We start from the raw sequence: 23972 nt of genomic DNA, 5'->3' as shown, positions 1-23972 counted from the left end.
AGCTTCTGTTAGCAATGATTTTTACTTTTTTTTTTTTAGACCACTGAGTAAAATGGTTTAGTACCACCAAGCAGTTCTTGATAAAAATTAATTTGATGAAGATTTTCCTTTATAGTAGTTCTCAGCTTCCAGCAAATCATAAACAGTTTGATAAATATTGTGTTGACTTTTGAATCAGTCTCATTTCTAGCCAAAATGTTATATTGTACGAGGTCAGGTAGCTAGTGAGAGTCCAAGATTTAGTGATGTTGTAATATGCTCAGTTTTCTAAACAAAGGTTTGTCAAACTAGCATTTTTCTTACAAATCCACTTGATTGCAGGGGTTCAATGTGATTATTATGAAAGATGATTGTTGAGCAAGAGGCTTTATAATCCTCAAGGTCACTGCATTTGCTTACTTGAGATACTGGCACACATGAGGTATTTCTCATTTCTGAAATATTTTCAAGTATTCTGACTTACTGAAAATCAAACTAAAGCCTAGAGGGTTTCTTTGCCAGCAGATTTTGAAGCTACAGGTGCAAGTTTCTTTGAGGATTTTTTTTTTTATATAACAAGGTTAAATTCAGTAGCTGCAGCCACTGTATTTTTTTTTTTTTTTAAACAGATCAAGGAGTGTGCAGATGAACCAGTTGGTAAAGGCTTCTTGGTGTCATGTTTGGTGGATCACAGGGGCAATATCACTGAATACCAGTGCCATCAGTACATCACTAAAATGACAGCCATTATCTTCAGCGATTATCGGTTGATATGTGGCTTCATGGATGACTGCAAGGCTGACATCAATCTCCTGAAATGTGGCAGCATTCGACCTGGAGAAAAGGTACCCAGAGAACATGTAGATTGTCAATAGGCTTGTGAGTGTCATTCGCTTAAGGAAACTTATGTGGAGACTCTGCAACAGTATTATTGTCTTACTTTTAACTGAGAAAATACGTGACATATCTCATCTGCCTGAAAAGGGTGATGTCCTGATTCTGCATAAATATGCGTTTGTTCCTCTGAGGGACTGCTGTTGAGAGACTGCTTTCATTTGTCTTTCCTTACCGCACTACAGGTGATCTGGTAGGTAGTTGTCTTTTGATCACGCTCTGTCAGGCTTGACTCAATATGATGAATCCAAACAATAAAGTGAAGCAGACCTATTGCTAGGCTTATTTCACAGTCTGGTTGGGTCCAATGCAGGAAGGTTATCAAGGTGATGTGGCCTGTTCTATAACCCTTTCTGCTTTGTCAGGCTATAGTTGATAGAATGGATCAAGAGCTTTTATCTGTTCGCTTCCCCTTTTCCCCTGCCCACTTGAAAAATGCTTGAAGGGCGCGTATTAGTGTCGTATTTTAGTAGCACAGACTTACTAATACTGTACTGGTTTTACTAAATCAATGTTCTTTTGGCATATGACACTGAAGCGGAGGTTGATGCAAAGAACAATTTGTGGTGACTAGATTATTTTCAAGACACTGTCTTTCCCTGTCTACTTCAGCATAGCTAGTGCAGACAGCAGTTACATAGTGCTGCAGGAATGAGTGCATTCTTTTACGGTAAGTTTTTATGTTTAGGGATAAAGTTAAAATTAGCCTATCAACTTTTTACAGTGCTTTTTAAATTATAGCTCTTACACTTTTAAGAATTAGTCTCTCAAATCAGCTGTTAATGAGGAGGTGAAAAGATTTACCAAAAAATATACACCTTTTTGGTTTAAAAAAAAAAAAAAGATTTTTTCCGTAGTCGTTTGAGATGTTAGCTGCCGTAAGCAGCTTCACATCCACAGTGTGTTGAATGGAAGTGCTAATGTATTCCAGAAGACTTAGCTGAACAACAGAAAGCACAAAAATAAGTACTTGCTTTCAAGAACAAAAGCAGCCATAGATGTGGGAGGAACTTGCAGGCACCACAGGTTCGGACTAGTAACTAGCTGAGTAACTTGCTTTCTTCTTAGGGTAAAGGCTGTCTTCTAATCCCGGCTTGAAGGACCTCATGCTCTTAGCAATCAGTATAGAATTAGAAGTGTAATATGGGAGTCCTGAGTGTCAGGTCTCCATATTACCTGTGGCTTGACCGAATTAAAATACTTATGGTAGTACTGAAGGGTACAGTAGCATCGATTTCATGAGTGTAAGGCAAATCTCCTCGAGTAGAAGTGAAACCAGTGCTGGCAGGCTTGTGTGTGTAACTGCATGACCCACAGTGTTGGTGGCAGAAGTTAAGGTGGGTGAAGGGTGAGGCTGGCCGGGGGAGGGGGCTAGGGTCACAAGGTGTCTGTGAGAGGGAACCGCATGCAAACTTTGCATGCAAGTTTCTTCTGTGGGCGAGCAAAGCAAGTCGCTAACCAATCTTTTATGGAGGTTAATGTGGTTTATGCGTATTCCTTTTTTTTTTTTTTTGGTACCCAACCCAGAATATTTTGCCTTGGTCTGTGAAAGCATCGCAGCCTGTCATATGATGTCTTTTGTTGTGCTGTCATCCTTGGCACTTAAAGCAATTGAAGTATTTTATACTGCTATGGAAACAGCTATAAATGGCTATGCAAGCGTTTCTTTTGTTGGTGGTCTGTTCTGTCCCTTTTCTGTTTTGGATAAATCTCATCTAATTTACTCCCATCAGATGCTGGTTCAGGTTTTATTTCCATGCTGTGGCTTTTGAGAGTTGCCTGTAGAGAAGCAGTCATTACCCTTTTGTGTGACTAAATGTTACTGTGAATTTAATAAATAGGATCTGGACACCTGAGGAGGAAGATGGGGGAAGAGATTCATCTCTCTTCATCTTTTTTTTTTTTTTTTTTTTTGTGGAGATAAGCACTGCTGGACCACTAACTCCATCTACACCAGGCTGCTAGTAGATTGCGTTATTATAGTGTCATCAAGTAACAGGGATAAACTGGCTTTTTGACTGTAAAAGGCACTTCAGTAGGTATTCTGGAATTACATTGCTTCTTGAAGCCCCTCTGCTAGCTAGCGGTTTTCCTTTTCTGTGCTACCTTTTTTGTTTTAGCTTGCTTTCTACTTCCTAATTGAATTCTGTTCCTGCTGGGTTTGTTACTTCTGATGTGGTGTTTTCTGTGCTTTCTTTCCCACATTTGTTGTTGGTTTTCTGCTCTGTAAGAGCAATAAAGTACAGCTTGGGAGTCTTGATCTGATTGTAGACTTCATTTTGCTGTATATAGCAGAAAGGCTGTAGATGTGTCGTTTTGAAAGCATTAAGTTTTGTAATATGCCTGTGTTTTGAGTTGGTTTTTGGTTTTGTTTGTGTGGGTGGTGGTTTTTTTTTTTCCTTCCAGTTAATGGAGAAATATTTAATAGTAGTTTCAGTCACCTTTCCAGTTGGCTGTTGTGCTTTATAACGAATTTGATCTCCTGGTATTTAAAGCTTGCTTTGTCTTCATGCAATAGGTATGTCATTTGAAATTGAAATTGTTAATTGCAACAAAGCTTTTCTTCTTGGGCTGCCTATCAGAACAAGCCGCTTTTCGGATCCCAGTAATGTCCGGGATTGTATCAAACTAGTGGGTATTGTATAGTTGCCTGGGTACTGGATTTAGCCATGATGTCCAAACTGGAGCTGACTATTTGCCATAATGAAGGCTAGGTGAGTGTCAGTTGCACATCTGTTGTAGTAGTTTACCAGATAAGAGTGTTTTTCAGATTCCTAAAAGGGACACATTAGGAGACCATTGTTGCCTTGCCTTTTTTTCACCCCTAAGTGCTTCGAGTACAGTTGCTCTCACTCTTTCCCTAGTTTCATAGAAGTACTGGACACAGAGGGGAAATGAGTCTAAATGGGAAGAGATGATAACATTCAGGTCAGTCTTTGTTTACTTAGTGTGGTATTATTGCAGTGTACTATCAACTGAAGTCCTGGGAGTTAGTTAATCTAAGAGCCATCCATGTAACCCTGGTGTCCAGGTTAGCCAGGTGGAGTGGAACGCATGATAGATCTGCTGGTGGTTTTCCATGACCTGACTCAAGTCAGCGCAGCCATTCAGTGCAAGGTGCTGTGCTGATGAGAAAGGTTAAGTTCTAGCCTCCTGCCTGCTGCTTCTTATTGCTGTTGACTATTTTTCTGGTCACTTTTCTAGCTTCTTTCTGCAAGTCTGTGGCTAGAACAATCATGAACTTGAGGCATGTCAGGTTTCAGACAGAATAAAGTCTTTTCCAGGGGAGACTGTCATTTGAAAATGACAAAAGAATAAACAAGAATTATAAAGCCTATATTGGGGATGGAAAATTAATAGTGAGAACAAGGTTTTTAAAATTCTGTTTTGGCCTAAAGCCATGTGCCTCAAGTTTGAATTTTGGTCAGACGAATTAAAATCTCCCAAAGCATTGTGCTGAATGGAGGTTTGCTTGGGCACATGTAGAATTAGTTCCATTTTTCTGTGGCTCACAGTGCTGTAGGATGGTATTGGAAAGCTGCTTTTGTCCTTTGTGGATCTAAAGTTGTCCTTTCATAAAACTATGCAGAATTTCAAGGCACTCCAGACTAGATAATTATCTAGTATGTTTAATAGATCTTTGCAACTTTCAGTTAAATTTCTCCGTTGCAGGTTGATAGTGATGGTGAGGCAACAATTCTGAGAAATGTTTGTGGGTTTTAGATCTAATCTCTTGTATTTCCGTATCTTGCACTGGAGAAATGAGGCCTAGGCTTTGTCAGCCCTTGTGGCAATGTTGGGGAGTCCTGACTTGTGAAATGAATGTACAGGTCTTCAACTCTTAAGGTAGAGGCTTGCTGACAACAGGGTGCTGGATGGAGGAAAAGCTTTGGGATTCATTCCACAGCAGAGCTGCAGCAGGCGTTTATACCCTTGTATGCACCAGGCAGCCAGTGCTGGAGCAGGACGGGGGAGTTCATGCCGTGGGATGCCACCCATTGGCTTTTGTGCCTCTGAAGCTGAGCTGGCCCCCTGGGACTGGTGCACGTGGAGGGCGGGTGGGAGCAGGCGGCTCTGCCGTGGCATAGAGCCACAAAGTGCTGCAGGTACTGCAGTGTGTGTCAGAGCTGTCCTGCTGTCCTTCTTAGGACAAGCCTGTCAAACTTCTGGTGGCCAGCTGCTTTAGAAAAAGATGGAGGAGTGCAGCCATACAGAGGTTTGTTTCCTCTCCAGTCTGCAATAACAGATTTTACAGTCTTAAATACAGTAGCTGTTAGCCTGTAGTTAAAGCCTTGTAAAACTGAGAGCAGTTATACTGTGCTTCAGTAGGGCAACAAGCATACATCCGATCTGGATTTTTGTATGCCTTTCTGATCTATGGAACAGATGCAGTAAGCTGGTGGTATTCTACCTTGCCAGCAGTTTGTGTTCTGTGCTTAGTTACATTCACTCAGGCTAGGCATTTAAGCATGAACAGGGATCAGGAACACTAATGGCACCATAAGAAGCATGTGAATGTTTGGAGGTAGGAGGAAAGCACAGGACTGCATCTTTCAGGAGCTAGCTGTGTTGACTTGTGTGTGTTTCTATTTCTGTGAAGTCTGGTATGTTTTAAAACTGCTGTAATACAGGGCAGCAGAGTAGACAGCACCACAAGATGATCTACCCAAACGTAAAAATTGTATTTGTGAAGTAATGCAATAAATCAGTAATTTCATGTTGTGTCCCTGAAATGCAACAGTAAACACTCAGCATATGGAAATACACTTTCACAGAAGTATTAAAAATAGGTTTACTTTTATATGCAGTATGACTCTGACTAGGAATCTAGATCCATGCTGCAAGAAACTAGGAAACTTAATTTTCCTAGCAGGAAAAGCTTACCTTATGCTTTCCTTGCTAGCTTGCAAGGGGAGACTGCAGGTGAGTGAGAGTAATCTGGGCCTGCCTTGCCTCCCAGCTGCAACCTCACCTAGGATGGAGAAAGAAACTGCCAGAGGAGCTTAAAATGGTTGTTTTCAATCATTCATGTTTGCCAGCTCCTCAGTTGTAATTACTGCCTCTGACTGACCACAAGGATTTGTGGAACAGTGTTTGCGTTTGGCATGGTTATAGATAAATGACAACTTTAATGTGGTGAACGTACTGCTAACTAGTATTCCTCAGATCCCTTTTGGGTTCAATCCTAAAGGAACTGTTGATATATAATTATATTTCTTCAGAGATGCTGGTATCTGGCCAGCATGTAACTTGGCCAGTTCCCACTCAAAAAAAAAGCAAACCAACATACGGAGTTTTGGGGTATGTGGTTTGGGGGTTTTTGCGTTTTTTTGAGAGGAAAACAACTTTTAGCCCTTTTAAACTGCTGATACTTCTAGGTTGTGTTTATGACTTTAATTGGGCAATTCGGTTTGTCCTCCAAGTGTAGCAGAGTTAAGAGAGGAATGAAAGGCTGCCTGCCTGAGGAGACGTGTCAGAACAAAAAGATTTGGAACAGTTGCATGGCTTTGAACAGTCACAGTTATGTTTTATGGAGACTGCTGTCTTATGCTGCTGCAACAGCAATGAATCTCTTCAGAGTGGGCTGAAGGGATAGCTCGTAAATGGTTACCACAAATGCCAGGTTGATGTATGCGAATATTCATGCCTTGTTGTATACTCCAGATAGTCTGATACAATTTTAGTAGCAATATCCTCTCAGAGCGGAGCAGCATAGATTAAGGTTGTCTTCACAAGAAAAACTTGCAGGAGCCTTGAGGGACCTGTTCCGGAAGAGCTCGTCTGTTAGAGGAGCCAGAGGTATAGAGGGGGTATGGTTCCCTTTCTAAACATGGAAAAAAGATGTAGGAGACTAAACAGAGTGTTGCCCTGCCTCTTCCAGGCTTTCATACAAAGCACAGGCTCTGTACGTTTATTGGCAGTCTCTGGTCATAGTCCAAAGTCGTCTTCAGGCTTGCAGGACCATGGATGTGGCGTACAGTATTGGGCCAGGACTGCTTTGTCCGAGACTTTGTCTGCTCTTGAATGCTTTGCATTTTTTTTTTAGTCCCTTAATAGAGAAATTGGCATTGAGAAGCCTACATTGGTCAAAGCTCCTTTGTGGCCTTTTTAGCATCACTAATTATCACCACCCAAACGGAAGGCTTCTCTCGGCATGGAGGAACTATGATTTTTCTCTCCCGGAGTACATTCTTAATGTGATGCTGTTGCCATGGTGTCAAGAGAGCTATGTCAGATTAAAGATAATTTGGCCGTTTTGGTAAACTGCTCTGAGCAGTGTGACTAAGTAGTGATAATCTCATTAAGTCACATTAAAACAAACCGTGAGCATTGGCAGGAGTGATTTCATGGTGGCCATCAGCAGGATGGTCATGTATAAAGTGTGTGGATAGTACAGATATTAACTGTTGCCTCCTATGAATGTAAATGCAGCTTAGGCTGAATTTTTGAAGTTCTATATGTAGACAGTTTGTTGCTTAATTTCTGTGGTGCTTATCCAGAATCACAGATCACTTAATTATGGAAGTGGTTGGTTACGGATGTGGTCTTGCTCTTCTCTTGTAGGATGCCCACTCGCAAGGAGAGGTGGTGGCATGCCTGGAAAAAGGCCTGGTAAAAGAGGCTGAGGAGACCGATCCTGGAATTCAGGTTTCTGACCAGTGTAAGAAAGCGATTCTTCGTGTAGCTGAACTCTCTTCGGATGACTTCCACTTAGACCGGCATCTCTACTTTGCGTGCCGAGATGATAGAGAACGATTTTGTGAAAATGTGAGTAGTTTCTTCTTGCCTTCTCTTCTACAGTAATCCATTAAAAAAACCACAAAGCCACATTGGAAGAAGGAATGGAATGGTAGAGTGGAGCCTCAGCGAGATCGTGTAATATTGAAAACAGGCACGTTGTAGCTGTCATTTTGCAGTAAATCTGATATTAAATTCACTCACACAACAAACTAGCATTATTTCCAGTGGGTTAATGAACTGAATTGGCATAAATGGTTTAATGAGCATCAGAGCTGGTGCAACAGGGAGTGAAACGACTCGAATGGGGAGGAGGCAGCAGAGGTAAGTGAGTTGTCCTTTCTGCAGTGGTAAGCTGTTGCATGAGGTTAGCCTGGTCTGACTCTACTCACAGCACTCCGTATCACTGGAGCGATGAGCTGGAAAGCTGCGTTACTCAGTCTGAATTAGCTTGTATCAGCTGAGCGTCTTTTCACTAAAAGGGTGATGAACATGACCAGATTACATTTTATTGCATTAAAAAAATAAAAGATTATTATAGAAGCTATCACTGTCATTTGAAATACTCCTCTTAATATATTTCTATTTTAAAAAATAAATCTCTTTAGGTGTAGTTTAGCCTGCAAGCTTTACAAGTTTTATCCTTGACAGCATATGTTACTCTGTTTTGTTTCACAGACTCAGGCTGGGGAAGGCCGGGTCTACAAGTGCCTCTTTAATCACAAGTTTGAAGAATCAATGAGTGAAAAGGTAGGTATCTGTCTTAGCAAGACAAATCCTTAATGCAGAAATCGTCAGATCATTCATCAGTCCAGGCTACATTATTCTTTTCCAATGTTGAGGAAAATCCATCATCTACGTGATCAGATAACCAACTTGCTTTAACAGATGCTTTTACTTTGATATGTTTGTGTTTCCAGCTATGTACTGATGGTTTGAATTAATTGTGCTCGTTACAGCCTTTAAAGTTAAGGCTTTAAATAAATCGAAGCTTTTGGGTGAGTGTTTTGGAAAGGTAGACATGAAGTTCAAGTGACAGCACTCGATTATGTGTCTGAAGTAGAAGTCGCACCATGCTGGGGTGGATGCTTGGATAAATGCTGCATTAACGTACTGTTTAGAAAGAAGATGCCCAGATGCCTCAGCACTGTGTGTTTCACTTTTGTTTTCAGGGCTAGGATTGTCTGACTATGAAGCAGCAAATTCTATGAGAAAGATGCACAGTTCAGTTACTGAAGTTTTCCTTATGTTTTTCCTGAAGATGTGGTTTTCAACTACAACAAAAAAGTTGTTCTGGAAAGCCAAGCCTGAAAAGAGTTTGTATTGGTATAGGTGTTTTGGGAAGGCAGCAATGCCTTCAGTGATTTTGGAGGCAGCATCATAGTGTTTGGGATTATATGGAATTATATCATCTGTCTGAAAGGATACAAAGCTGAGTATCTGTAAAGCCCTCCTCAGAGAAGCTCTGCTGGAGGAGCCCAGTTTCAGAGGCCTGGAGGGATCAGACTAATTTCCTTTTCTCTAAATGCATTAGCTTTCTGAAAGGTTAGTTCCAATTAACAAATTCAAAACTCAGAGAGTGATCCCTGAGGGCTTGAAACAAAACTTCATTTTGAACAAGCGTATTACTGAAGTGGACTGCTATTTTTGCTTAACCTGATTTTGGTTGTACAGGGACAGTGGGGTCTCTTTTGAGGGGTCTTTGCCGTGGTCAAGTGTCTGACTAAAATATAAGATGCTGAGAGGTTGGACAAAGCTGTAGCGGATGACTTGGTAGAGAGAGAGGGGTGGATGCTCTGAGGGCTCAGTTTGCAGAGCAGGAGGAACACAGAACCTCGTTCTCACTCTTGTGGCTGCCAAGGTTGGACCATTTGCAAAGTCACGAGTTTTGTAGAAGCTCTTACCCAGTAAAAAGTCCCTCCTTGCTGATGGCATCAGCTGCTGCATACTCATGTAGCCAGCAATAGCTGCCTAGTGGGTGGCTTGCTTTGTGTAATCCAAAATGGCTCACCAGGCTGGGCTCCCTGGTTGTACCAAACCTTCCTCTGCTTTGGGGGATGAGGTATCTGCGAGCCTGTATCTCCCTGTGTCCAGGGCTTTGTCTGTCCAGCCCCAAGGTCCCAGTCATAGCACAGTGGTGGGAGCATAAAGGAGGGGGTGGGAAGGGTATGGAGTAGGGCTTTCCAGGTCCTGGAGTAGGTATGGGAAGGAGGGGTAGAAAACTCAAGGTCCTGATGTAAGGAAAGGGAGAGGGCTGTAAGGCTTCTCTGTTCCTTGGGTCAAGATTGCTCCCTGTTCTCCCCACCTGACATGTGCACAGTTTTCTTTCTTTTCAAATAGGCTGAGAATGGACAAGCTTGCCTGCGCTATTCTGAATTATCTGCCACCCTTGGATTTGGTTTTCATATAATTTAAACAAAAAGCTAAAAACATAGCAGTGTTTTTACAGGCCCTTTTTTGGATGAAATTTAGAGGGTTGTTCTTGCAGCTGCTGGGTTTGGATTTGGCCACAGTGCATCCTTGTGAGCCTCACCACTTGTGGAAAATGGCTAGAAATTCCCATGGTTGGACTTCTTTATCTGCTGTCATCTGTTCAACACACTGCAGAACAAATCCAAAGAACACACTGTTTTGTAAATATGACTGAAAAAGGTTGTTTCTTCAGGGCATGGGGTGAGCATGTACCACAGCTGGGATTAATGTCAGCAACTGATCCTAGTTACCAAGAATGAGTCACGCTTTCAGCCATAGCTCTTCACAAAACGCTGGATGAATGTGCAGTTTCAAGAAGTGCTCTGCAGACAGCTGCTGCCTTTAAAACCCTTGATCTGTTGACCTCGCTGTGCATTGTTAACTGTGGTTTCTATAAGATGAATGAGATTAAACTGTAGTCCAGCTTAAACGCATGAATTTTAAAGCATCAGTTGTCTTTTGAAACACAACTTCAAAACTTAGCAGCAGCAGGTCTAGCGCTCTGACAGCAGCGTGCGGAAGCTCATTCAGCCATGTGTCTCCTGCAGTGTCGTGATGCGCTGACAACCCGCCAGAAGCTGATTGCCCAAGACTACAAAGTCAGTTATTCGCTGGCAAAGTCCTGTAAAAGTGATCTGAAGAAGTACCGCTGTAATGTGGAGAACCTTCCCCGGTCTCGGGAAGCCAGGCTTTCCTATCTGTTGATGTGCTTAGAGTCTGCTGTGCACAGAGGTAAGTGCTGTTGAATCGAGGGATGTGTGACTTGGTGGGACCTTGGTTTTAAAAGTTTCTCTTGGACATTCAGCTTCAACATGTAGTTAGAGTCTCCTTTTCCAAAATTTGGTTCAGAGGCAAGTTTCCTCTTCATAATGCTTTCATTGCTGTTGTTTTGAAGATCAGAATAGCTGAGTAAACCTCTGATGCTGACTCCTGTTGTGTAGGCAAGAAGTTTAAAATGCACAATAGCAAATCCAGCTTAGACGGATGATGTGTAATTGCAAATCCTTCTATTCACTGTGAATACAGGCAACTTTTTTTTCTCCTTTATGTAGTAAGCATTAAATATGCTACCTGGTTAAAACACAGAATAGGCAAGTTGTTTATTGTCACTCAGGGAAAGCCAGGGATACTCGATCCTAGACTCATACAATGGTTTGGGTTGGAAGGGACCTTAAAGATCATCTAGTTTCCTCTGCCTCTTGTAAGTGACATTCTTTCCTTGCAGTTCAGTAGCTTGGGTAAAGGCCTTAATTTCTCTAACTCTTACCTTTTCGTACATAGAAGGAAGGTGTGAGAATGTTCTTTTTGTACGTTTAAGTTGATGTAAGCTGGGGATGTCCTAACACTAGTGGCTGTCCTAAAGGCATTAGAGCGCCCTATATGGCAGGACCAGGCTAAAGGTTCTCTCTGAAATTGCCATTACATGTAAAACAACACGTTATATCCTCTAGATCTGCACTGGAGAATTGTTTGTTTTTTCCCCTTGGCATGCAGATGGATGGTATCTAATTCAGCAGGGCTGCATGCTGCAATTCCTCTGGCATGGGAGGCAAAAGCTGTCATAACACCATAAGCAATCTCTGTATTTGTGAGTTTGAATAACTTATTGCTTCTGATTGATGTGGAAATGTTGTGTCCTGTTGGTGGAAAAGTTGTGGGGTTTTTTTTTCCTTCTCCCTGCAGGAGGGCAGGTGCTTTTCTGAATTACATGCAGAAAACAGCTGCTAAGTTACTAACTTTCTCTTTCACAGTGGAGCAGGTTCTGCAGCACGTGACTCATGCATGAAACATAGCTGAGGAGGAACCCTGATTATTCCATGCACCTCCACGTGTCTGTATTATAATGCCTGGGAGCCTCTGTTGGGGTATAGGACCTCCGTTGCATGGGGCATTGTATACATATGAATGGGTTGTGATGGGGCTAGGGAAGAGCATAGCAGAAAGACCAACATGTTCCTTTTGATTGGGGAAAAAAAAAACAACAAACAAACAAAACCCCAAAAAAAACCCCAAACTGTCTGCATGGGGACTGTAGGAAAGCTTAGAGCAGATCTAAGCTTTTATTAAAGTTAGATTTCTGTGCAGCTACAGTGGTTTGTTAGACACTGTATATACTCTTGGTAACGTGTTCTCTTCTGGTTTTTGGCTTCCTGAGCAAGTATGTGCTGTTGCTTTAGAAAACCTTTTCGTCAGAGAAAATGTTTAACCCGCTGTCTAAACTCCTCCCCCAGTTACATATCAAGCTGTTAAACTCCCAGAGGTGACTTCCATTTCTACATTGAAAAAATGAGCCCTTGAGTATATGGGGAAAAGCTGACCTGTGCCATAGAGCTGCAGATCCACGGAGCATTTTCACGTTTTAAAAAACGGCTCCTGTAATGTGAAATCCAAAATGAGATTCTCCTAATCTTTCAGGAATCATTTTTTACAAAGCATGTATTGAATCCATAGACTGGGTGTATTTTACAGGTTCCCTTAAATGATGGGAGCTACCATAACTGTTTTAATTCCCAGCACATCCGCTCTAGCACTTCTGTAGCGATCTAGTGTTGTCTGGAGTGTGAACATCATCCCTATTCTTCCAACGCGATGGTAGCATAGGTCAAGAAGGACTCTGCTACGCATTAACACTGTCACGTTGTCCTGTCTCGGCACAGGTCGACAAGTGAGCAGCGAGTGCCAGGGTGAAATGTTGGATTACCGGCGCATGCTGATGGAAGACTTCTCGCTGAGCCCAGAAATCATCCTGAGCTGCCGAGGGGAGATCGAACACCACTGCTCAGGCCTGCATCGGAAAGGTCGCACCCTGCATTGCCTGATGAAAGTAGTACGGGGCGAAAAGGGAAACGTCGGGCTGAATTGTCAACAGGCAGTAAGATGCTTTTCTATCCCTTCGCTTCTAAGCGGCTCAGTTGATAGAGGCACTGATTTGTCCGTTAACAGTTTGCCTTGTGATGGAGATTCTGTTGCAGGCAGTCTGGTTCTGCCAGGTACCAGTGAATGCTGGAGGTAGTTGTGTAATTGGCATGGTAGGAAGTGTAACTTGGTGTCTAGCAGTACATTAGTAATGTTTTTTTCCTCAAGAAACACATTTTGGATTGTTTTGCTCTGGATTTTTTTACTGGATCTCCAGTAGTTCTTCTCCAGCAGCTCTCAAGTCATGGAATCTTCTCTTGGGTGCAAGATGTAGGGAAACTTGCTTTTTGCATTCTCTCTCCTTCCCTTTTCCCCCTATGCTGTGTCCTTGGAAATGCACTAAATCTTCTGAAAGCACCTTTCCACTCAGTTTTATTTTTGCTGTTTCATTCAGTGTACATGATGGAAATGGAACGTCGGGGACAGGTAGGTACGACACACTGCTGCACGTAGTTGTAGTCACAGCCACTGAAGGAAATGTCATTCTTCTCCAAAATATTTTTTTTAAATGGGATAAATATTTTGCCTTTTTTAAAACTCCATTTTGGCCCAGATCCATCCTGGTTGTAGTCTCTTTAAATTGAAAACAAATATTTAATACTTGGTCAAAACTCATTAGTGCTTTTTAACATGATACTACATTTTTGTGCTTAATACCTGCTTTTAATGGTCCATGAGCTTCGAAAACTGACATCAATGCCAAAAATGGCTAGGGAGCGTTAGTGTTGGTGTGGGAATTCGGGGAGATGTGTGCTCTTAATCACCTGCAATATACGGAGCCACTGTAGTCCATTTTCAGTGTAAATGTAGCTTAAAGCCTGAGCCCAAAATGTTGCTGAGTTGTGTATGTTATCAAAGATATATTAATACGTGTTAAATTTTTGTAAGGCATAGCTTCATTTTGCAATGAAGCTTATTTCTGTATAAATAGCAGGTGTATTGGTGCAGCAGCTGTACCATTTGAGTCATGTCTGTGGTGAGCTGTAGTGTCTGACTTATGCTTTGCCACATTTGTGTGAAACTGAATACTTGTTTTTGTTTATATACCATATGGAACTTGCTGCCTCAGAACTTCGTTATTTACAAATTGTTGGAAGATCAGTTCATCTTAGGGTTAACTTCCAGATCATGAAGTGCATGTTCAGAACAAGTCATAAGTCAAGGCAGGGGACCCCCGAAAGTGATAGGAGATTTCAGACTTCTGGAGAAAAAGAATGTCTGTAGAAATCTGTAGTTTGGATTTTTTTAGTTCTCTCATACTTAAGCTACTGCTTTATTTTTGTACAGTATGTTGATGTAACAGCTGGGTTGTCCGTGACTTTCCTTCAAGTTAAACCACCTGTATTCTGTTCTCTACAAAAGACAGCAGGAGCAAATTAAGTGTTGATTTTATAAAATATGATAGTTTGTCCATATTTTTATGGGCAAGAGGAAATAGATGACTGCAAGAGTAGGATAAACATTCCAATGCTCTAGGTTCCTGAGGAGCAATATGGTGCTATTACATAGCTGCCTACAGCTTCTGAGGTACTAAATCATTTATTGTTGATATTTTTATATTTGAATGGTGGTTGTTTCAGCTGTCACTGGTTTTGTTCTGTTTTCATTTATTGTGTTAGAATGAGCTTCCTGCTTTTACCTTCTGTGGTAGGTAAATGAGCTTTGTAAGGAAGAGAATATTGTCTGAAACACTTGTAGATATTGCGTGGCTGGTACAAGTGATTCCAGCTCCCTGTGGTACGAGATTGGCCCATATGACAGGCTGTGAAAAAGGCAAGTTAGAGGTCCATCCCTTCATGGTACCTGGAGCTACTTCAGTTCCTTTTGGATACCTAGAGAGCACTTTTGACGTATTTTTCTGCTGAGCCGCTGATGTTATTCTGAAGCTGATTTCTCAGCTTCTTAGTTGCCCTGTGTCAGTTTAGTTCAGTCTTTTGAGACATGTGGATGGTCTCGGAAGTGCTGCTTTGGTAAATTCATTCATGGGGGAAAGACTGGCTTGTGTCAGGTTTTCAAAAAACTGTAAGCAGACCTCATCAAAGAGCGTGGACTAATTTGTGGTGGGTGGGGTTTTTTTTTGTCTGCAATGTAATTTTAGTGAGAGCTCCTACTGGTTAGTACCTCCTTATATGAAGGTAGAATGGCTGCTTCAGCCACCTCCTGCTGGCTTGCTTCCTGGCTAGTGCTGACTGATCTTGTTTCTTGCTTTCTGATGTCCTTGGGCAGTTCTTGATTCAGGAACATGGTGCTGATGCTCTCAAATTGACCTTTGTTGTGGCTGTTGATGGTGGAACTGCTGGTATTTCCACACCCGCAGAAACACAGGATGCAACATGGTTGCTTGAGGGTTGTCCTCATGCTTTTGGTAGCATCATTAGGTAACACCAATACAGCACTTCAATTTCTTGGCTAGCTCAAAGGAGTAGGGCTTGTCCTGAAATTCTTCATCGTAGAAGCTGTACAACCAGACACACTTGCCTAGACAGTTTGCTTGAGGAAATTGGAACAGGAAACATCTAATTTGGATCTGGTCAGTCTTACTGTCCTGTCTGTCAAGATTTGCTCTGATTCTGTTTGCCTTATGAAAGTAAGATGTTTGCCCATCTGCCAAAAACAACATAAAGAATCCCAAAACAACAAAACATAACCAAAGAACCAGCATGACTTTATTTTCCTGCAGGAGCATCTGCTCATACCCTTTCCTGCACAAAGAACATGAGTGATTCCTTGTACGTAAAACTGTTGATGAAATGCTTTCTCAAAGCTTCTCAAACCCTGATTTCTTGATCTGAGGGGTTTTATTTCATCTGAGACACCTCAACCAGAATGATCTTGCCTATGAGAGTCTGCGCTTGCTATTAACCATGCTGTTGAGCAAGAGGCATGCCTAGACCCAAGTGTCAGAGCTGTGTGGAGTTTTTGTCTCTGTTTTGATCAGTGAACTTGCCAAAATGCCCAAGTTCTGTAAATGGCGGAGGAATGGTGGCTTTCTGTGTAACATAAATGGTTCAGCCCAAGCGCAGAAAAACTCCTGGGTGTTTGGTGAACTCTATCTTGCCTAACTGTAGGCTTAAGTACCTGCTTACCCCAGCATATCGCAGGTACGCTCTAGCAACGTGCCCTCTTAAGGGCTGTTTGCAGTTTGGCTTTGCCGTGTCAGAGAGCACTTTGCCTGTCCTAAGGAAAGGAAAGGAAAGGGCTTCTATTTTTTATGCTATTGATGTAGTTCTATAGGGACATGCATTTTATTAAGAAAAAGAAAATCATTGGAAGGAGATACTACTGCTGGAGCATGTCTTCCCGTGTAAAACAAGCTGCTCTTTGCTTTGGGGAAACATATACAGCTTGAAATATGTTCCAGTTGTTAAATGGTCGTTGTTATGTTATTCTTCAAAGATGGAGATCTGCACATAAGGAGGGTGAGTCTGCAATGCTGCAGGTCATCAGACAGCAGATATACGTGTCCCTTAATCGTGAGCATCAGCCCATGAAAGGTCTACAGCTGTACCGGCAGTGTTTAGCACCTATGGTGGTGTTAGTAGAAGCAATATTTTGTGCTAGAGCTGCTAGCAAACTGTCAAGTATGTGGCTTTTATGTTGCCCTGGTCTTTGTTTATTCTGTTCAGTCCCTTGAGCGAGTAAAGCTATAATCCTTGCTAAAAGGGCAGATGTTTCTGCTTCCGATTCTAATACAGGTAATAAATTGATAGTTAATTGTCTGTTTAGCTCCACATCAGGATAAAAGTTCAGAGGATTATAAAGTTTATCCAGCTGCTTTTCAGCTGAAAGTTGTTTTGGAGGGAGGAAAATCCTATAAAACCTTCACTTTTATCACTGGTGCTAAATTATTCCCTCGCCCCTGCAGTCAGGGCAGCTGGCTCGCTGCTGCACATCTTGCATGTGGTTGAGGATCAGGACTGGAAATCCTGTGGTAGTGCCCAACGCAGGTCAGAGAGACCAGGAGATGAGCTGGTGCTTCCAAGCTGTTGTACCCAGTGTGCTTTGGCCTCTTCCATTTGCTCACAACAAAAATACCAGTTAAACTGGGACCTGAGAAAGAATCCTGCCTACGTAATGCTCTGGCCAGTTTATTTAATCTGTGTGTGTAAGAAAGTGTCAGGTTTGAGGTTTTATTCACCCATTTGTCCTTGAGGGAGTAATTCCAGTAATCATACTTGATCCGTCTTTTTATGTAAATATCTGACACGAAGCAATCCCAGCACTTTACGTGCAGAGTACTGCCTGTCTGTGGAGGCTGTGCGTGTGTGTGCATGCCAGCAGAAATACCATATTGTTCTCCTTCTTGCATTGACTCTTATGAAGTTTGTAAAGGACGTATTGCTTCTCACTTCTGCTGATTAAGGTGCGGCTTCCTGTTGTGCACTGGATCCTGTATTTGCCTGTTTGACCACTGTCAGAGTTGTATAAATTGTTTCTTTTTTTAGTGAAAATATCCCAAGAATTTTTGAATGAACAGCTTGTGCCTGTTAGGCAGCGTTCTTCCAAGCTGCCTGCATCCCTTAGAAGCTGAGGCTGGGCATAATTAACTTCAGCCAAGAGCGAGTTGCAGGAAATCCTGCATTCCTCCCAGGCAGTCTGTGGTCTATCCTCTTGATTACAAGTTTCCTATTGGATAAATAGCGCTAGCTTGCATTTTCTCCAGTTTTCTGATGCTCTTTTCTTCTTCTCTGTGTTTTGTGATGTTAGGCTTTGCCCCTGAAAGTTTCCTGGATGGTGTTTAGGTGCAGGCTTTGAAAGGTGGAGGATAAAATTGTCACTGTGCTTTTGATCTGGTTGGGCTGGGGGCCAGTAACAAAAATCATTAAGTGTCAAGATGTTAACAGCATAGACAGTTTGATGTCATTGTGCAGTTGCCTTCTAAGCAAGCTCTTTTTTTTTTTTTTTTTTTTTTTTTCCTCCCCTCTCCAAATTTGTCAGCTAAAAATGTTTGGCTGACAAATGATGATACCGGCCTGCCCTTTGTCAGTCTTTGGGAATTCACAGCTTGGTGGGAAGTGGGACGTGGGGATCTTGGGCTGAGTGATGATTTACCCAAACTCCCTTCCCCTGGCCCAGCAGATGCCTCCCAAATTCATGTTCAGATGCCATGGGTTGTGTTAAGCTGACCCGTTTGAATCTGATTTTGAAGCTCAGTGCTGTGGATGTTAAATTATTGTATTATTATATGTAATTTTATATATATTATCTAGTATTCCTCATTAATAACACAGTTATTTTTATGATGCTTTTATCAGACTGTTTTCACAAAGAGAAAGGAGTTGATGAAACTGTTCATACTGTGTTTACCTATGACAGTTGAAAGTATTTAGGAGTCACAAACGGTGTGCTGGGATGTCACAACTTCAAGTTGGCACATCTGTTCTCTAAATCTTTGTGATGTTTTTGTTTTCATCTTTCACTTATACCAGGGCTTCCCTTAAATAGATAAAAACTGATGCCCTGCTTTTGTTATGTGTCTGTGTATATATACATGTAATATAATACATATACATTTATAATAATATTTAATAATTATATAGTTTCTATCCTTTTGTATATTAAAAATTGCTTAATGTCACCCTGGCTTCCAAAAGCTTGATCAGGCATACCTGAGGAAATGTTATGTCAGGGACCAGCAGAATGGGACACTTTATCCTGTACTTGAGTGAAACTTTTGTGTCCTCTTCAGGCAATTCAAAAGCATTTTTAAGCTTTGTTTGTATTTAGGCAACTGGTCTTTAAACATTGATTTGATTTCAGTAGATAGTCTTCACAGAAGTTTGACGAATCTGTATGTTTGGTATCATCAGCCTTATGGGATGAGGATGGGTCAAAAATACAATATTCAAATTTTACCAGTTCCTTTTTGTAAATTGGTATATAGGTGGTCCAGTTCCACAGTTGACCTTCAGTGTGTCAACATTCTTATCTGACATTCCTGGGCTGCTTCTTAAGGATAATTAGGGTTCAGCAGTGCTGGACTCCCATGTCTGGTAATTGAGTTGGCAGCACAAGCACTTGAAATAAGCAACTACAGAGCAGAGGTCATACCTGGTAGTGTTGTTGTTGGCATAGAAATGCCATGCTGAAGAGGTTGTAAGTGCTCTCGTTTTAATGATTATAATTTGTTTTCCTATCCACAATTTTTCTTCCAGCTTCAAACACTGATTCAAGAAACTGACCCCGGTGCAGATTACCGTATTGACCGAGCATTGAATGAGGCCTGTGAGTCAGTGATCCAGACTGCCTGCAAGCACATACGATCTGGAGACCCAATGTAGGTGGCTCTCGGGTACAACTGATTTTTGTTTCTGTTGGGCATCCGTGAAGGTTGTGTGCCTGACCGGTGTAGGTACTAAAACCTGTCCAGAAATGACAGGCTCCAACTAGCAGTTCATACAGGGTTGGAGGTGTGAACCAAGCTCTGTCTTCGTTCTTGCCATATAAGCAGGCTAGTATTTTTATAACAGGGCTGGTTTAGCACTGGTGAAGGACATAGCTATCTCAGGTGCTTAGATTAAATTTGTAACACTTGATGTGCTGATTTCTCTTGCTACATGTGTCTTTAGCAATATGACAAGGAAAAGTAACAAGCCTTGAAAGACCGAGTAAGCAAACCCATACTGCAGAGACAAAGGTCTCCTTTGTCTTCAGGTCTGATATATGTTGTCCCCTGAGCCAGATTTATATAAAATATTCCTTATGATTTTGTCGTATATCAAACTTTCCGAAATAACTAAACCAATGGAATTTAAGAGGGTACAAATATGGTATACAGTTGGTTTAGATGTCATCTTTTTGAAGGAAGAGAAAGATCTTCACTGTGTTTGAACATCTTACCAGTCTTTCCAATGAACCATAGATTTGGCAGCACCAACTGTTAAAAGGAAGCTTGGCATGATTATGTCAGTCCGTTGCCTAACTTTTTTCTTCTGTTTGCAGGATTCTGTCTTGCCTGATGGAGCACTTGTATACTGAGAAGATGGTTGAGGACTGTGAGCATAGGCTTCTGGAACTGCAGTATTTTATATCTCGTGACTGGAAGTGAGTACTGTAAACAAATGTATCCTCGCTTGATGCTTGTATTTAGTGTTTGTATGCATTAGCAGTTCCTTGTAAAACAGTATAGCTCATGCTTGTTCAAAAGAGGACTTTGAAGCATGCCAGGTCTGTAGGGCTTTAATGCCTGTCTAGAGCAGGGGAAGCAGAAGCTACTTAGATAAAGTAAGTGTGATGCCTGCTTAAATCACTTAGAAATAATGCAACTCTAAAAAGCGTCTCAAGTTTGAGCTCTGAAATTCAATGCATCTTTAACAGAATTCTCTCTGGCCATAGTGAAGGTCACTTTCTGTGCCAATTTTATCTGCTCTGAGCGCTACAACATGGGACTTAAGAAAACTGAGCTACTAAGTATAACAAAGAGCCACTGTGCGAGAGGCTCCCTGCTTCCATTTCTGCCTTTTTTCAAATTCTCTGGGTGCGGTTACAGCCTGTAGAGCAGATGTAATGCCCTTTGGAGCACTGTTTTTCCAACTTTCTCCCCTAAAGATGGCAGTGCTTCATTTTAAATGTATAGAGCCCCTTTTTTCTGCATGGGTTAAGGTGAGGAGAGCATAAATTTGATAAATGTGATCAATGAGGAAAGAATAAGTGTTTGACTTTTCTTCTGAAGAAGACTGAGAGGTGAGGAAGTAGAGTACATGAAATAGGATTACTGCAAGAAACGGAATAATTGTTCTCAGTGACCACAAGGAGTATAAGGCAAGAAATCGGGGGCTTCAGTTACTGCAAGGGGTATTCAAGTTAAGCATTAAGAAAATCTGACTTATAGCTGTATATACGAGCAGCATCGTCAGTAGTTAAGAGCTGACATGCTCTGTGAACCTTCTGCTTTTAAAACACATGGGGCATCCTGGACCAGAGAGTTTAGGGCTTTGTGGCTGTCTATTTATTCATCTCAATAACCATCTCCATAGACAGACAAGAATATTTAAATTTTTTTCCCTCCTCTTCCTGTTTCCCTTTGTTGCTGGTTCTTCTGCCTGTGTTGTGTTTCCAGCAGGTAATTCATTGCTTGAGCCAAACTTAAGCGATAGGAAGAAGGAAGACTGAGTATTTGCATTTTGCTGGGAGTACAGATAGTTCTAATTCATATTGCAGGCTGGGCAACATGAGCTCATCTTTCTTGTTTAACTACTGTTTCTTGAGACTGGCTCATAAAACCTGTTGTATTAATCGTGCACCTAGCACAGATGCATGGAGTGGGAATGGTTTTCCTAACTATTTTTATCATTATCTATATAGCTGTCCACTGATATTACTTGGTGTTTGCCTTCTGAAGTGTTGTAGAAATCTGAAGTTTCCATTTTGGAAAGTTGGCAATATCTCACTTAGCTTTAATGTAATTAGACATCATCTTTAAGAGATCTACATTTGCAGTTTTATTATATGCAAAAGTAAGGGATGCTGAGTCTTCAGTTAGCTCAAACCCAGAGCAAGCAATGATTAATCTAACTCAGATTTTTATGGAACTGGCATTTCAAAATGGCAGCAGTACAAAGTACACATCAGATATTATACAAGCAAAACATGGTATATACCTGCCTTTTTGCTCCTTCAGGACGTCAAGGGGATGATTTCTTTTCTCATGTGTCAGCATTTGGCTGGCATGCTGCAGAAGAGGATGGGAGGCGCTTCAGGAAGTGTTATAGGTTTAATCTCTGATTAAAGATCTTAGTGTATTTATGCAAGATTAGGAAGTTGATTCCAAATTGAGCGACAGGCATTTTGTCACCTGTTAGTTCAGCAGGTTAGACACTGCTGCTGAATGATGTGGTGGTGTATGAAACTTGGAGCAGATTTTTTCTGCCTCAAAAGCATTTCAGGTTATGAAAAAAGTTAAAGGTTTGAATAAAGCGCTAGTGATAACTTTTCTGTTTGCAGATTGGATACAGTCCTTTACCGCAAGTGTCAGGGAGATGCCTCCCGTCTCTGCCATACCCACGGCTGGAATGAGACTAGTGAGCTGATGCCTCCAGGAGCTGTTTTCTCCTGCTTGTACAGGCATGCGTACCGCACAGAGGAGCAAGGAAGGAGGGTGAGCGCTAGAGTGTAACTTACTGCTCTTTGGCCTGTGACAGAAGGGTTGCACGTACGTTTGGACATTGGACACACTGTGCTAAAACTGCAAGAACTCACAAAAGCTGCTCATAAGTATTTACTGTGGGTGGTACTTGTGCTGCTTTGCATGCCCAGCTCCTCCTCAAGTGTGCCTGGAAGGTCTGGTAAGGCAAAATAGCCACATCAGGATGTGACTGTTGCCCACAGGGGGAACTGTGTGCTGATAAACAACCTATGTTTATCTGTTTAGGCACAGTGCAAGTCCTCCCTCTTGTCTTTCCAAAGAGGAATGTGATTCCTTGTAGATAGCTAGCATAACTGCAAAATTGGTTTTATGCAAAAAGGAGTTCCAAGCCCAGCTTTCCTAGGCTGTTCCTAATTAAGATTTGATGTGAGTGCCACTTCAGATCATACTCCATTAAACTCTTCCTGTTGATATAAAGCATCCTTTCAATTCTTTGGAGCATACTGTACAGTTAAATGTGCTTATGCTACCCTTAAAGAAGACAAAGAAGACAGTAGGGATCTGACTTGCTGCCCTGCAGTCTGGAGATCCACCATAGTGACGTTTGTTTGGTTCAGAGCTATTCTTTTCAAGTTTGCTGCCCTCTTGTGCCTTTATCAAGGCACTCCCTTGAAAGTAGCTGGATACTCGATTCCATTTCTTTTGGCACTGTAGTGTACGCAGCCCCTAGGAGTTGGTGGGTTTACACAATGGCCTGGCTTAAAAATTAATTTCTAGAGCTTGATTTAAAAGGTCTTTTGTGGCAGAGGTCAGGTATTGATTGAAAGCATCTCTCTTTTAGGAATAGGGGGTTTTTTAATGCAGTTTCTTAGTCTGCTGAGTTGAGACTTTTTAATTGCATTTTATATTAGTGCTGACCAAAGAAATCAATAGCAACCCTGCAAATAATCCATCAGAGAGAGAAAAGGCTTTTAAATGTATTTTTCTTGTGGAAAGTAGGATAAGGGAGCAGCTAAATTTTTAAATTTGGCATTTGAAAGCAAACTCAGAGGTTAGTTCTGTACTTTTTTCAGTGCTGTCCACAAAGGGTTAGGTAACTTCCAGTGATTTGGATTTTTAAATGTCTGAAGTTTCAAGCTTCAACCAGTATATTTTAGATCTGACAAGCACCATACCAGAATCTCTTCATTTTCTACAATGTGTTTCTTCCTCAGTCTTGGCAGATGTTGGCTCTGATGTGCTTGCGGTAGGGATTGCTGAGAAAAAAAAATCACAGCTGAACTATATTGCCTCATTCTGGGCTTCCCTTTTGGTATTGAGGGCATGAGCTACTGTGACTTTCTTCTCCGGAAGCAGTCTGTAGCTTTGAATGAAGGTGACAGCGCATCAGATAATCTAGGGACTTGCTTTGACATCTCATTTCAAAAGCAAAGTGAAGGTTTAAGAATGTAAAATTTATTTTAGTGGAATTAAAGGAGCCTCCATCCAAACTAAATGACAGAGCTCCAAACTCTCTTGGAGCCTGGGTCGCTTGTGGGAGCCCCAGCAGGCTCGTGCTGAGCAGTAGAGGACTACTACTGTGGTTTCTGGGATTGCTGATGGCATTCGTGGTCATTCTCAGTACCTTTCCTGACAGCATCTTGTTTGTATGGTATGGATTTAGAGACCTCATATGCTAAATGCTCTTTGCTCTCTTTGCAGCTATCACGAGAGTGCAGAGCAGAGGTCCAGAGAATCCTCCATCAGCGTGCCATGGACGTGAAGCTGGACCCAGCCCTCCAGGACAAGTGCATGATTGACTTAGGGAAGTGGTGCAGTGAAAAAACGGAGACAGGGCAGGTACTGTACACAGTGACACACCTAATTCATTTGCAGAGCTGGAGCGGTG

At 41.7% G+C, this 23972-nt stretch overlaps 1 protein-coding gene across 1 annotated transcript in view; it reads left to right on the top strand.

Annotated features, from left to right (window-relative positions):
* GLG1 (golgi glycoprotein 1) overlaps positions 1–23972 on the top strand; it is an 82496-nt gene that overhangs the window by 46162 nt on the left and 12362 nt on the right. Inside the window, exons 4-12 of the mRNA XM_086468964.1 lie at positions 609–824; positions 7438–7641; positions 8290–8361; positions 10632–10815; positions 12741–12955; positions 19155–19276; positions 19942–20043; positions 21943–22096; positions 23786–23923. Of these exons, the coding sequence (XP_086325090.1) occupies positions 609–824; positions 7438–7641; positions 8290–8361; positions 10632–10815; positions 12741–12955; positions 19155–19276; positions 19942–20043; positions 21943–22096; positions 23786–23923 (1407 nt within the window). The remainder of the gene's footprint in view (positions 1–608; positions 825–7437; positions 7642–8289; positions 8362–10631; positions 10816–12740; positions 12956–19154; positions 19277–19941; positions 20044–21942; positions 22097–23785; positions 23924–23972) is intronic.

This window comes from Leptosomus discolor, chromosome 8 (assembly GCF_034619465.1).
Source record: "Leptosomus discolor isolate bLepDis1 chromosome 8, bLepDis1.hap2, whole genome shotgun sequence".
NCBI lineage: Eukaryota > Metazoa > Chordata > Aves > Leptosomiformes > Leptosomidae > Leptosomus > Leptosomus discolor.
This window is presented reverse-complemented; position numbering and strand designations above follow the sequence as displayed.